Source organism: Ranitomeya variabilis, chromosome 4 (genome assembly GCF_051348905.1).
Source record: "Ranitomeya variabilis isolate aRanVar5 chromosome 4, aRanVar5.hap1, whole genome shotgun sequence".
NCBI lineage: Eukaryota > Metazoa > Chordata > Amphibia > Anura > Dendrobatidae > Ranitomeya > Ranitomeya variabilis.
The window spans coordinates 231,735,027-231,747,690 of NC_135235.1; the positions used below are offsets into that span (position 1 = coordinate 231,735,027).

The 12,664-nt window shown below is 44.0% G+C and overlaps 1 protein-coding gene across 2 annotated transcripts; it reads right to left on the minus strand.

Annotated features, from left to right (window-relative positions):
* Positions 1-413: 413 nt before the first annotated feature.
* LOC143770524 (IgGFc-binding protein-like) lies at positions 414-12,376 on the minus strand. Of its 2 annotated transcripts, XM_077260206.1 has the most exons (15): positions 12,283-12,376; positions 11,195-11,245; positions 9,666-10,868; positions 7,415-7,719; positions 6,464-6,959; positions 5,810-6,387; positions 5,259-5,736; positions 4,246-4,817; positions 3,482-4,001; positions 3,053-3,402; positions 2,345-2,873; positions 1,928-2,085; positions 1,067-1,345; positions 618-868; positions 414-478 (listed from the first exon to the last, which is right to left on the minus strand). In XM_077260206.1, coding segments are annotated over exons 2-15 (5,769 nt in total). In that variant the 5' UTR covers positions 11,244-11,245; positions 12,283-12,376; the 3' UTR covers positions 414-477. The 2 variants fall into 2 exon arrangements, with proteins under 2 accessions (XP_077116321.1, XP_077116320.1); XM_077260205.1 differs by having other exon boundaries at positions 414-868.
* Positions 12,377-12,664: the final 288 nt, after the last annotated feature.

Consider the following 12,664-nt stretch of genomic DNA (forward strand, 5'->3'; position numbering starts at 1 on the left):
AGAAGAATGGCAGAATCGGGACTCTAGTCTCACTCAACGGCTGAATGAGTGTGCCCAGGTCATCAAGAACATTTGAGGAATTGGTTTCATCTTACTTTTGTTATTATGACTTGCTGGGAGTATTTTGATCAGGACCTGTGATGTTAAGCCCTGGGTTCCCAACTGGGATCATTCTCTGGTTCCAGTTAAAACTTTGTCTGCAAGTTTGGACTTCCTGAACCTGTACCCAGACCCACACAACACTTCTCTAATCCAGTGTTAAGTGTGAGGGTTGGACAAAACCCAAACCTAACCAAGTTAGAGTGGTCACCATCCTTGTTGATCTGAGTCTAAGGCAATGAAAGCCAGGCCTTGGGTGCCGTTCACAAAGCCCATGATGTGAGCTAGACCTCAAAATCAAGTATACAAACAAAAATAGTCATAATTCTCTTTATTTCGATCTGTGTTAACAAGGTTTAGTGTGCCACCAGTTACTTCTCTAGAAAAAAAAAAAAAAAAAAAGTTAGTGGCAAGACTTGGGTCACCAGACCATATAGTAAGTAAACTGCATTATTTCCACCCTTCTGAAGCTTTCAAAATAACCCCAAACTATTCAATGCCTTTTCAACTATAGTTACCATGACAGGTCTTCTGCTCGCCAAGACTCGAGAGAGAATAGCGGACTATGGCTTGGGAACAGGTTACCAAAAGCACAAGCGCCACACAGCTCAGTCGAGAGAGACTCGGTCACCTCAATCTCTAGCTTTCCTTCAGGACTGAATGAAAGAGCCATGGAACCAGGGAGGCTGAGAACCACAACGTTGGCAGATTTAGATACGGACAGTTCTGTCTCCAGTGAGACAGGAAGATCTTGCAGCTGGCCATTCACCTGGTGAGGACAGAAACCTTGGAGTTATGTTGAGAACATAAGAACTCAGCTACTCTACTATATGTAGACCACCATTGAACTTACATGTTCACCATTAAGAGCAAGTAATAAGGCCCAGAACATTTTGCTTGTATCTTAAGTTGAGACCAAGCAAATCTTCTAGACTTAGTCTACATAATCTGCTGATTGGTCACTCACCCAAACTTCCACTGCAGAGTTAATGGTGATGAAGTTTCTTTCATAGAAGATGAAGAGCTTCACCGGATTAGGAGGCTCCAGACGTAGAGTGACCCTCAGCCATTGAGGAGCAGAAGAGTCACACTTCCTTAGTATATCATATACACCATTGCCTTCCAGGGGACTTGATATATTTCCAAATGTTGAGATTTGTTGGTCATTTAATCTACAGATGTGGCAGCTTTCTAGTGATAAGTCATTGTCACAGTTCAGGTTCTCTGGTTCAGCAGGAGAAGTGTCCTATAAGAAATAAAGTCAGTGATTCGCATCAAGGATGATCCTTGTCGTAGACTCAATTCCATAGTCTTCTGGATAGATCCCACCCTCTATTCTTTGAGTGACATGTCAATATATGGTCAGTTCCTTTAGGGTGGATTCCTTGACCCAAGACATCTGAAAATAGGCACTTTCTAATAGTGTTTAGAGCCCACCATGAATACAATAGAATTCACTACCAAATGTAGGAATCAACCAACACCGTTTACTAGGACATTGGCTTGAGAAGCTGGGGCACAATGTTAATTATGCAGCTGCACCCGGTACCTACAGAAAGTGCATTGACAGAAGCACCCCCTGGCCCATAGAAGACCAATTTTATTAAATGCATGAAAGTTAGAGCCCTGGTTGCAGTCCTCCATTACGTCCACTGCTAAAGATAGATAGTGACTTCTGACCTCACTAGTCCATGTCATAACACGAGACCCCCCCCCCCCATAAAAAAATAAAAACCAAACCTTGAGCTTTACCCTCCCAACCACCACATTAGACAGTTTATGGATGCCTAGCATGTTCTAACCAACATGCGATGTGGTTACTACTCACCTTGGGACACACAGACCCAACACAGTTTACTCCATTCCAGTAGTAACCATCGCCACAGTTGCAGCCTTCTAGACAGTGGTTGGTGCATTTTCCATTTTGACACTGAATACAGGTTTTGGTACAGAGCTCATATGTTGCTGGTGAAGGACATTTAAATGCTAAAGGAAATTAAAAAAAGATAAGTTCAACTTACAACCATATTTCTCCCCCATATAAATCAGTAGCTATCCATGCTAGAAGGACCAAGTTAGTCTTCTTGCCAAGAGATACAGAATACTAGTCAAAAGCATCCATGACCCTTAAGTCCTCTTATTATGTATTCCCAACATAAACCCAATGGCGAGAAAAACCTGAATGTTGGGAAACCAAGAGCTCAATTGGGGCCATTACATTAGCAATATAAAGTTTGATACTTACGACAGAAGCTCTCGTTTCTCCAGGGCTTGATCACCACACGGTGTAGCTGACACAACATAACATACTCGCCAAGATCATGACAGGCAGCAGTGTCACCATTTCCACCCCTTTGAAGTTCTTGGCACATGTGAAACTGGCACAAATCATAGAAGCGGTCAGGGTTCAGGATTCTATGGCATTTACCAAATGGACCATTCTTCTCCAGGAGCAAACTACAGTAGCTGGTGAAGTCATCTTTAGCAATGGCCCATGGCTCCTTGGTTACTCCAATAAGGCATTGGTTATCTGAATAGTTTCTTGATACATCACTTGTGAACTTAACACTGGTCTCATGGGAATCCTTCTCAGCACATTGACCACATATATAATTTTGGTAACCAGATGGGATGTAAATATGGACAAGTCCCTTGTGGCTGTACTTTATAACAAGGCCATTGAGTGCAGTCAAGATTAACTCATGGCCTTCATGACTTATCTGGAGTCTGCCAGGAATGAGACATGTGGAGGGACCAACTGGCATGTTGTTCACCTAAAAACAAAATGGTAACACAAGGTTTGAGCGGTTGTCTGACGATATGCCCGATTCATTGATCTACAAGAAAGTCATCTGACCTTTCCCCATTGAAGGTTCTCCAAATCTTAGAAGATCAGATGGCAATTGGCCAATACCCAATTTATTGGATGTTATGATAGATATGCTTCACTTACCCACACACCGTTTTCCCAGTTCCATGGCAAGACGATGTTTAGTCCATACACCTCAATATGAAGACTGTCTGTTCTTTGGTCCCCCATAATCTCATAGTGGACCGACACAGAAAAGTAGTCCAATTCAGCATCATGGCAAACTTTGGCCACAGACAAGCTACATTTTATGGGAGTGTCAACATCCCCACCAAGCGAAGTCTTGCCTCCAGAAGATTGGAACAAACAGGTGCTTTTACCCAGAGACTGACAGGTTGTTGGGACCATGTTATGAAGACATCTCATCTCTGTTGTAGTCTGGGGCATTGATGGAGCTGATGTACTTGGTTTGTCAACTGGAGGCATCTCAGGTTCTGAATATTGAATACAGATGAGGTTAGAGAGGCAAGCCAAACATTAGCCACAACTCCATCCCATGTAGAGTGAACTTACCGCATATTGTCTCACTCTCCCACTGGTGAACAGTCACGCCAGCCCCCTGGCAAGCCTTGTTGTAATACTCTATACTTTCACAGACCGAGTCAAGATCTCCATTCGCAGTAGACATGCAGTTATTGTAGAAGCCTTGAGGATCGATGACAACATGACACCCTCTGAAAGGTCCCTCAACTTCTGGTATAAGCTCGCAGTACTTTTTAGCATCAAACTCCAATATGTCAGAGGGGGTATTGGAGGTCTCATCACATGCAGAATTGTCAGCATACGAGTGCCAAGAGGACACAAATTTGTCAATGGGCAGGTTGTCATGATCATCATCAGCCAGGGAGTTAGCATTGCCACAAAGACCACGAACCAATCCTGTGTAAGATAGGGGGATTGTTAGGGAAACTGAAGAGGGGTTGAAGGTTAAAGTGAGACCAAAGTCAGTTTCTAACACTATGTTGGTGCCGTTTTCATAACCAAAGATCTGGTTGTTCAAGTCAATGGGAAGGCTTGTCAGGTTACTGTTGACCTGGAGAGAAGAATATAGAAGTCAGTCATAAGTAGTGTCAGGTTATGGGATAGCAGAAACACCACTACTAATAGGCTACTTGGCAGTTCCATTGTATGAGTATTCTCTGGTGGCACAGAACCAAGCAGTCTAGTGGTTTGGGTTTTTTGGTGGAGCAAATATTAGAAAAGGTTCTCCTCAATTTGGAGTGGATCTATGCTCATAATGATCACACATAATGGCAGACTATAGGATGTGCCCTTACCTGAATTCCTTCACTGTGCAGATTTAACACTATTGTGTACCCATACACTTTCAAGATGACCTCTTGTACACTTGCCAGTTCACTCACTTTCCTTCTCAAATGAACTTCAAAGTTGACCCTCTCGGTGCCCATTACAATGGCCATCACATACAGACAGTTTTTGTTTACAGGATAAGTCAAGCCATCGAAGGTGTGATAGGATTGTCCTGACATGGAGCAGGTTGATGATCTAGAATAGCAAGCCAAGACACCCATGATGTTGGCACACTGCTCTTCTGAGGTGCAGTTGTGATCTTTACATTCGATCCCATGCGCCAAACAGGCACACTGCTTTTGACACTGGTCATCATAGAAAATGTCACCACGTTTCCAATACCAGCCATCTGAATAACATCCACAGTCCTCATGAAGAACACATCTGTCCCCATTGAGCATGTAGCCTGGATCACATTGGCAGCCTTCTTGACATTGGAGTGCGCACGTTAAAGGAAGGCCAATCTCACAAGTACTTTGACAGTTGGAAACGCAATGTTGGGACCTTGTATAAGTGGAGTTTTGTGGACATTCATAACCTGGAAATGCAAGAACAGGAAGGAACAGTCAAGACAACATGTGAGGCTGCAAATAAGGCTTGGAGATGGAAGACAACTAAGACTGCAGTCTAACATGATTGGAGGTTGCTGGGAGAGGGACCTCTAGACTAATATTTATAGCTTCTTTCTAAAAGGATAAACTAAAATTAAAGCTCTATATTCCATTTAATACCAGGGTCAACACATCTGTTAAGGTAACTAAATTATGGGGCAGTACAGCATCTGAGCCTTAAACATGGGTCTACACTGAACCTATACACCACTCATGGTCAAGAGGTAGTGGAGGAATCATGTCCCTTGGAACAGTCATAGGGGCCAAACACCCATTGATTGGAAACCATGATGACTGAACATGGCTCCTTATCTACCAAGGATCACCTGAGGCCCACTTAAAATTTAGAAAGCCAGGTTGCTCCTTACCACAGTCCATTGAATATGCCCATGGGTCAACTTCAGCACTGGCTTCCCAACACGCAGCTGCATAGGCATAAAAAGCCGAACAATGAGTGAGACCAGAGCACAAATCATTAATGCATGCCTCAAAATAAGCTTGAGGGTCAACTTTTTGATTGCAGAGTCTGAAGGTTCCTAGAGGATCTGTCATTAATCCACAGGTAGTTGTTGCGTTGAGATAAAGTTCACTGGAACAGTTAGCACAGATGCCTTGACAAGTCTGCTCGCAAGAAGCCTTGTTTGACATAGAGTTAACCTCAGAAGCACAAATTCCACACAGTGACCCCATGTAAGAGTGCGGAACCATGATCAGAAGACGTTTCATCCAGTCAAAGGAAACTGCCAAGCCAAAATCAGTCTGTAGGATGAAGACATCAAGGTTACGCCTGTAGATCTGGAGACTGGTTCCAATTATGTATGGAGTATGAACCAGAGTGCCATCCACCTAGAAGAAGAATTCATGTTTTAGTTTGTTTACAACTACTTCATAAAGTTAGTGATTGAGAAGTGAGACTTACATTTACTTTCCCCTTGTAGTTTGGACTGAATGTTATAATTTTTCCATATACTGTGACTCTAACATCTTCGATGGTTGCTCCAATGGGTTTTTGGACAATGTGGACCTCAAAGGCAGTCAGATTAGTGTCATTTGAACATACACCGACCATTGTTGAGTCACAAAAGCCTTTGAAGTTGTAGGCTTGACCATCAAATGCTATGTAGTGAGAGTCACTGTACAAGGTGCACGTCATGGAGTGCCATGGTTCGCAGGACCACAAGCCACCATTCTGTTCACATTTGTAGCCTGCATTGCAGCCTTCTGTTAGGTAGCATGTCATGTTGCTGCCGAGACAGTGACATTTCCTGCTGCAGTTATTGCCAAAACTTTCTTCTTTTGGATAGTAGCTACCTTGCCAATAGCAGCCACATTCCTCTTTTGGTACACAGCTCCCACCACTGAGCTCATAGCCCTCATCACATAGACAAGCATCATAACACAAGCTGGTATCACAATCGAAGACTTGTGTTTCTGAACAAGAGGCTTGGCAGCTTGAAGGACAACTTTCATAGTGACTATTGATGGGACACTGTAGATCTGCAAGAGTAGGAAGAATTAGTGTCAAAAGCATGTTTGAAAAGACTAAAGTCTACTCATATCTGCAGTAACTTACCACAATTGCTAATATTTCTCCATCCGGTGAGGTGGAACCCATTAATACCACAAGCCAGAGCATACAACTCAATGGATGCACAAGGAGAGCCCCCAGTGCAGACTTCACCTTGGCAGCTCACAATAAATGGTTTTGGATCCAAGGACAAGTGACAAGACTGGAAGATCTCAGACTCCAACATTTGACAATTTGAGCCAGCTGCCATTGTATCGTCACATCCTTGCAGATGCACCTCAGTCAAGGGCTCACAGATCAGTTGTGTGGGAAGTCTGGATCCAGCTGAGGTCAACATTTCCTTGGAGCTTTGAGTGATACAACCTCCAGATACACTTGTATAGTAGCGTCGTGCAATTTGAAGGTGGAGGAAGCCATTGTCGCCAATTATAACACGTAGACCGAAGGAGACATTTACAGTAGTGGCCAAGAGTCCAAAACGTCCAATGGTCAGGTTCCCATTATAGAGGCTTATTGGGGTATACAGCTTTTCATCATTAACCTGCAGAGATATAAGTTATGTGCAAGTCAATGACATATATACAAGATCCTACAAAAGGACTAAGTGTGCAAGGCAGCCATGTTTAGAGAGATCGCTAGATTCATTCAATGGCTACCTCTGGACAAGATTAAAAAGAGTTAAACTAGGTGTTGGTGCAGCAAGTTGTCTGGCTTGCATTTCCAGATCTGCTTTGTAACATCCAAGGCACGACACTGGCATGCCAACTACATCTACCCAAGGTGCCTCCCAGATGGAGAATGTGATGTAGACAAGTCTGACTACACATGAGCCTTTATGAAAGTCTAGAGCTGAATCATGAAGGTCACCACAAGTAGAAGAGGGGAGATTGACCTGAACCAAATCAGCTCATTGGCACATGTAGAAATATGGAGTTACCCAATACCAGTTCCCATTAGGAAGTCGACCCCTTTCACTAAATCTTCATTTAAACTCACATAGACAACTCCAGGTTGTTTAGCGGAAATCTTCAAGAGTTGGCCAAACACCCTTATTAGTACCATCAGGTCAGAACCAGGTTGTCTTTCCATGCTAAATGGCAGTAGACTCAAGTCATCTCCTTCGGAATAAATTAGCATTTGCGGACAGAACCCAGATCCAGTCATGTGGGTGCCAAAGAAGGTCAACAGCTGCATACTGCCCCAGGCCATGCACGTTGGAGGCTCCAGTGAAAGGCAAGCGGCCGTGTCTCCGGGAGCATTGCAGATGTCATTTTTGCACTCGAACCCACAGAGAAGGTATTCTGAAAAGTATACATGTTACAAAAGACAGGCATGAGATCACAAAACTACTGGTTGTGGTGAAATTTATAGCAACGATACATGCGATCTGTAACAACATTTCCCATACTGTTGAAAGGCCACCAACTGGTATAGGACTTAAGGCCCCGTCTCACATAGCGAGATCGCTAGCGAGATCGCTGCTGAGTCACAAGTTGTGACGCAACAGCGACCTCCATAGCGATCTCGCTATGTGTGACACGTACCAGCGATCAGGCCCCTGCTGCGAGATCGCTGGTCGTGTCGGAATGGCCTGGACCTTTTTTTGGTCGTTGAGGCCCCGCTGACATTGCTGAATCGGTGTGTGTGACACCGATCCAGCGATGTCTTCACTGGTAACCAGGGTAAACATCGGGTTACTAAGCGCAGGGCCGCGCTTAGTAACCCGATGTTTACCCTGGTTACCAGCGTAAATGTAAAAAAACAAACACTACATACTCGCCTTCTGATGTCCGTCAGGTCCCTTGCCGTCTGCTTCCTGCTCTCACTGACTGCCGGCCGTACAGTGAGAAGTGAGAGCACAGCAGTGACGTCACCGCTGCGCTCTGCTCTGACTGAGATCCGGCCGTACAGTGAGAGCAGAGCGCAGCGGTGACGTCACTGCTGCGCTCTGCTCTGACTGAGATCCGGCCGTACAGTGAGAGCAGGAAGCAGACGGCCAGGGACCTGACGGACATCAGAATGTGAGTATGTAGTGTTTGTTTTTTTTGGTAACCAGGGTAAACATCGGGTTACTAAGCGCGGCCCTGCGCTTAGTAACCCGATGTTTACCCTGGTTACCCGGGTGCTGCAGGGGGACTTCGGCATCGTTGAAGACAGTTTCAACGATGCCGAAGTCGTTCCCCTGATCGTTGGTCGCTGGAGAGCGGTCTGTGTGACAGCTCCCCAGCGACCACACAGCGACTTACCAACGATCACGGCCAGGTCGTATCGCTGGTCGTGATCGTTGGTAAATCGCTTAGTGAGACGGGGCCTTTACACATGCCATTGCCCTACAACAGAGTGGCTTGGACTGAACCATAGGGTGAGCAGCTGAATCCTACAGTGAGCTGTGTTAGCACAGTAATGAAGCATCTCATTTACAAGCCAACCAGTCTATTTAGAAGCACTGGAACATTTGTACAAGGATCAGATAAAGTTGCATGTAGATAATTAGTTGACCCCTAGACTCAGTCATCGGAAAGCCTTTGGCCCAACAAGCTGAAACTGTCTAGAGAGCTTCTTGTCTTCTTGGAAAGGTTGCATAATTGATGCAGATCCACCATGACATTGACCTCAGGATGTCTACATGAAAGATGAACCACTGGAGATACCAGCTAACATCCCTTTAATCTCAGTGTAACTGCTTGAATTTGGAACCCATATATTAAAAGCCACGTTTGCGAATACAAAAGTTGCCTTGGACAAAGTCATCTTCCAATGATGCTTCAATTGTTAAGTCATGGATAGATGGCCTTGGTCAAGGCCACACTTTCTAGGATGGGTGTTTAAGTCTCAACATGACAAAGGATGATTGGTTCATGGTTTGGAAGATCTCGTTAGTCATGTTGCAAGACGGATGAAAGGCTTGACACCTTGTCCGATATGGGGCACTGGTGTTATATTTTTTATGGAGAGAGTTTGCATACTGAAGTCCACCATGGACAAGTGTGGTGGTCTGGTATGTGAAGTACCCTTCGAATACGAGCCACCAACATTTTGCAGGTGGCCCTGTAGATGAGAAAGCAGAAGGCCAAGTATGGACTAATGCCTGCATTTGTGTTAAGAGTTGGTCAGAGTAGTCAAATAAGGTGCCAAATATGATGGCAGTCAAACTCAACATTTAAGAGACAAATTAAACTTCAGAGTCAGAAGTGTAACTGCAATCCTGAATAAGATGTTCTAGAACTGGGCCATATTGTCTCCTTACCTTTGTTTAAGCAGATTCCAGGCAATACATATGAACCGAGCTTTCCTGTACCGATTGTGACCAAGCCAAAGTCATGTCCAGCATCCAATATGAAGTGATAGCCCTCACCACTTAGAGGAAGATTTGCATATACAAGTCGAGTTGCATTAATATCTTCCCACTGTAATCCAAGGATAGGTTTATGGTCCAGCTCCAGGCCTTCCTGAGCATTGACATGGACAACCAGAAGAACGTCGTTGTTGTAGTCCTTCAGGGAAATTATTGCATATGCGACACAAGCCTTCTCCAATGGAGGAAGCTTAAGAAGAACACCAGACTTATTGGTTTTGCCAAAGTTAACAAAAACCATGATTTTCTCTTGACTTTGGATGACTAGGGGGATAGTTGGGTCAATATCAAAGCTTTGCATCATCCCAGGTGACACTGTCAGTTCTGTAGTGTCATTTCCTTGAAGGAGATTTACCAATGCATTTCTAGCCGACATGATTGTTAGTTTGCCAATACTTTGTGTTGACAGAGGCGGTAGCACAAATGTCGCACCCCAATCATTCGTTGGAGGAATCTGGATATATGCATGATTGCACAATCCAGGGAGTCCAACACAAGCAAGTCCAGCAAACACAGCCACAGGCTCTTGTGACACAAGAAGACTACCAGTCAAGCTTTCATTAGTCTGGAGCTGTACAGATTCCCAAGGGGCTAGAGTAAGATTTAGCTTCTCACCAGGCAAGTAAGTGGCATCATCAAGTTGGACCCAACCCTTCAACAGGACAGAGACAAGGTTTGCTTTTGGTCCATTTACTATTGCCACCTGACTATGGTCAACTTCTAAAGTGGCTTCAGGGGTCATTATGTAGTATTCATTTCCCAAGTCAGATATTGGAGATACTGCTGCTACACCAGTAGAATAAGGCATCATATTGATGGCAACCACAGAAATGGGCTTGTTGGATATGACACGGATGGTCATATTTGATCTGGCAGAACCAAGAAGCTCAGTTTCTCTTGGTAGTTCAAAAGGTGTAGGAATCCCAGTGGTTAGAGAAGCAACCGTACTGTAAGATCTTCTGGGCAGCCGGATGTTTGCTTTTGTGTCAGGGAAGAAAGATGTGAGCAGAAGCTCCAGACGTGGTTTACCACCACCAACATTCTGCATAATAACCAAAGCAAAATCTGTGCCTGGGCTCGGAAATGTGGCAATGCCTGAAATGAGAGGAAAGAAAAATAATGAGGAGCTTACAGAGCAAGTGAGAGCTTAAAAGGCAATAAAAAAAAAAAAAATCCACCTTAATAATTTGAAGGTCCCTAAACCAGAGTCTAGGCTACAGGTCTTGCTTACTTCCAGTGACTACGTTGACCGTCATCTTTATTTGCAGTTTACATAAAGACAGGTTCCACTTCTAACCGAGCACTAGGTCTATTTCAAACCTTGTAGACATTTATTTCCTAATCTCGGACCCAATGCAGTTGAGCCCATCAACATGACCATTTAAAGAGCCTCCATGATGGGTCATGGTAGGAACACTTACCTCCAAGGCACAGGAAGACCCAGGCACATAGTAACAGCTTGAGATCCATTACTGAAAAGCGATAATACAAGTAGTTAGGACTCATCAATGCAAATACTTGAAATCTCAGCCAGACATTTTTATTACCACAACATCTGTACAAAGAATCATGCCGTTAAAAAAAAAAAAAAAATAGTTAGATGTAACATTGATGTTTAAGGGACAATGGGCAATGTTTAGTGATGGCTTGATACCATTCCCAGAACATCTAGGATGCTCCAAGCCATGAAAGGACTTGGGACAGACAAAGATGCCCCAGTAGACCTTGGTGGATGGTGAGGAGCATGAGGGGGTTACTGCCTTTAAGAGGTTATAGTTGTCCATTTTATTGGTACACACATGCTACAGACAGCAAATATGGAGGATGCATGTCCACACCAAGTGGAGAATCCTATTCCAACCACCCATAAACTAATTGCAAGGCCTCCTTCAGCTATACAAATGTATGGAGAAAAAAAAAAAAAAAAAAAAAAAATTTGGATCAGTCACTTATTTCTCTAGACCCTCCAGAGCAAATCAGAGGTAAATGCCACCAAGCATCCAAGTGTCATGAAGGAGGCCAAGAAGTGCTCCCAAAAGGTGACTGCAGGCAGATAACATTACACAATAGCCTGCAGCTTCTGCCATGTTGTGACTATGATGTTCTGGTCAGGGCCACCCACATTATGTAGCACAATCATTTTTTGGGGGGCCACATGTCAGGACTTCTAGTTAAAGAAAATGCAGAGTATTAAGTATCCATTGAATAAAGAGCCAAATATATGGAGCAAGTGAAGCCACCCAAGTCAGAACTTTCCAACTATACATCCCACAGATTTGCAGTTCTCGAGACTCACCCAGTTAGCTCACATAGAAAATCTCAGAGCCACATCCACAAAAGACCATCAGCACATGGAGGCTGAAGGCAGTAGAACTTCTAAAGCCAAAGTATCTCCATGAACAATGCAGGTACCAAGGAGAGACAAGGTCCATGTTGGGCACAAGTCCATAAACCATTCAGAGATATCTAAATAAGCAGAAACTGCAATGTAACCAATCCAACCGCTTACCTTAGCTGGGGCCACAGACCAACACGTCCACAGCCTTCACCAAGCATAGACCCTACTGAGCATGGGCAGCTGATAAAGCTCCTCCAATAAACTGGTAATTGGTTGCTAATTGATAGGTTAACCCTGACAATACCACAGCTGCTAGGTTCCACGAGGAAATGCATTGCAAGTGAGCTTGAACCCACACTGAGTTTTTAAGTCTTTATTCTGCAGAGTTTTCGGAGCAGAAACCACAGAGAACCTTTTACATTTTTGAAGTGTTTTTCAAGAGTTATGGAAAAGTTTACTTTCCCACTTAAAAGACTTTTCCTATCCGCTTCCTTTAAATCAAACACTTTGCTTTTCAGACTTTCAGTCCGTTGAGCGTTTTTTTTTCACTTAA

Coding starts and splice junctions, on each gene's coding strand:
- LOC143770524 (XM_077260205.1), bottom strand. CDS start 11,243: ATGGATCTCAAGCTGTTACTATGTGCCTGGGTCTTCCTGTGCCTTGGA. Junction 5,737..5,809: donor ACTACAAGGGGAAAGTAAAT/GTAAGTCTCACT, acceptor TTCTTCTTCTAG/GTGGATGGCACTCTGGTTCA. Junction 4,818..5,258: donor GGCATATTCAATGGACTGTG/GTAAGGAGCAAC, acceptor TTGCATTTCCAG/GTTATGAATGTCCACAAAAC.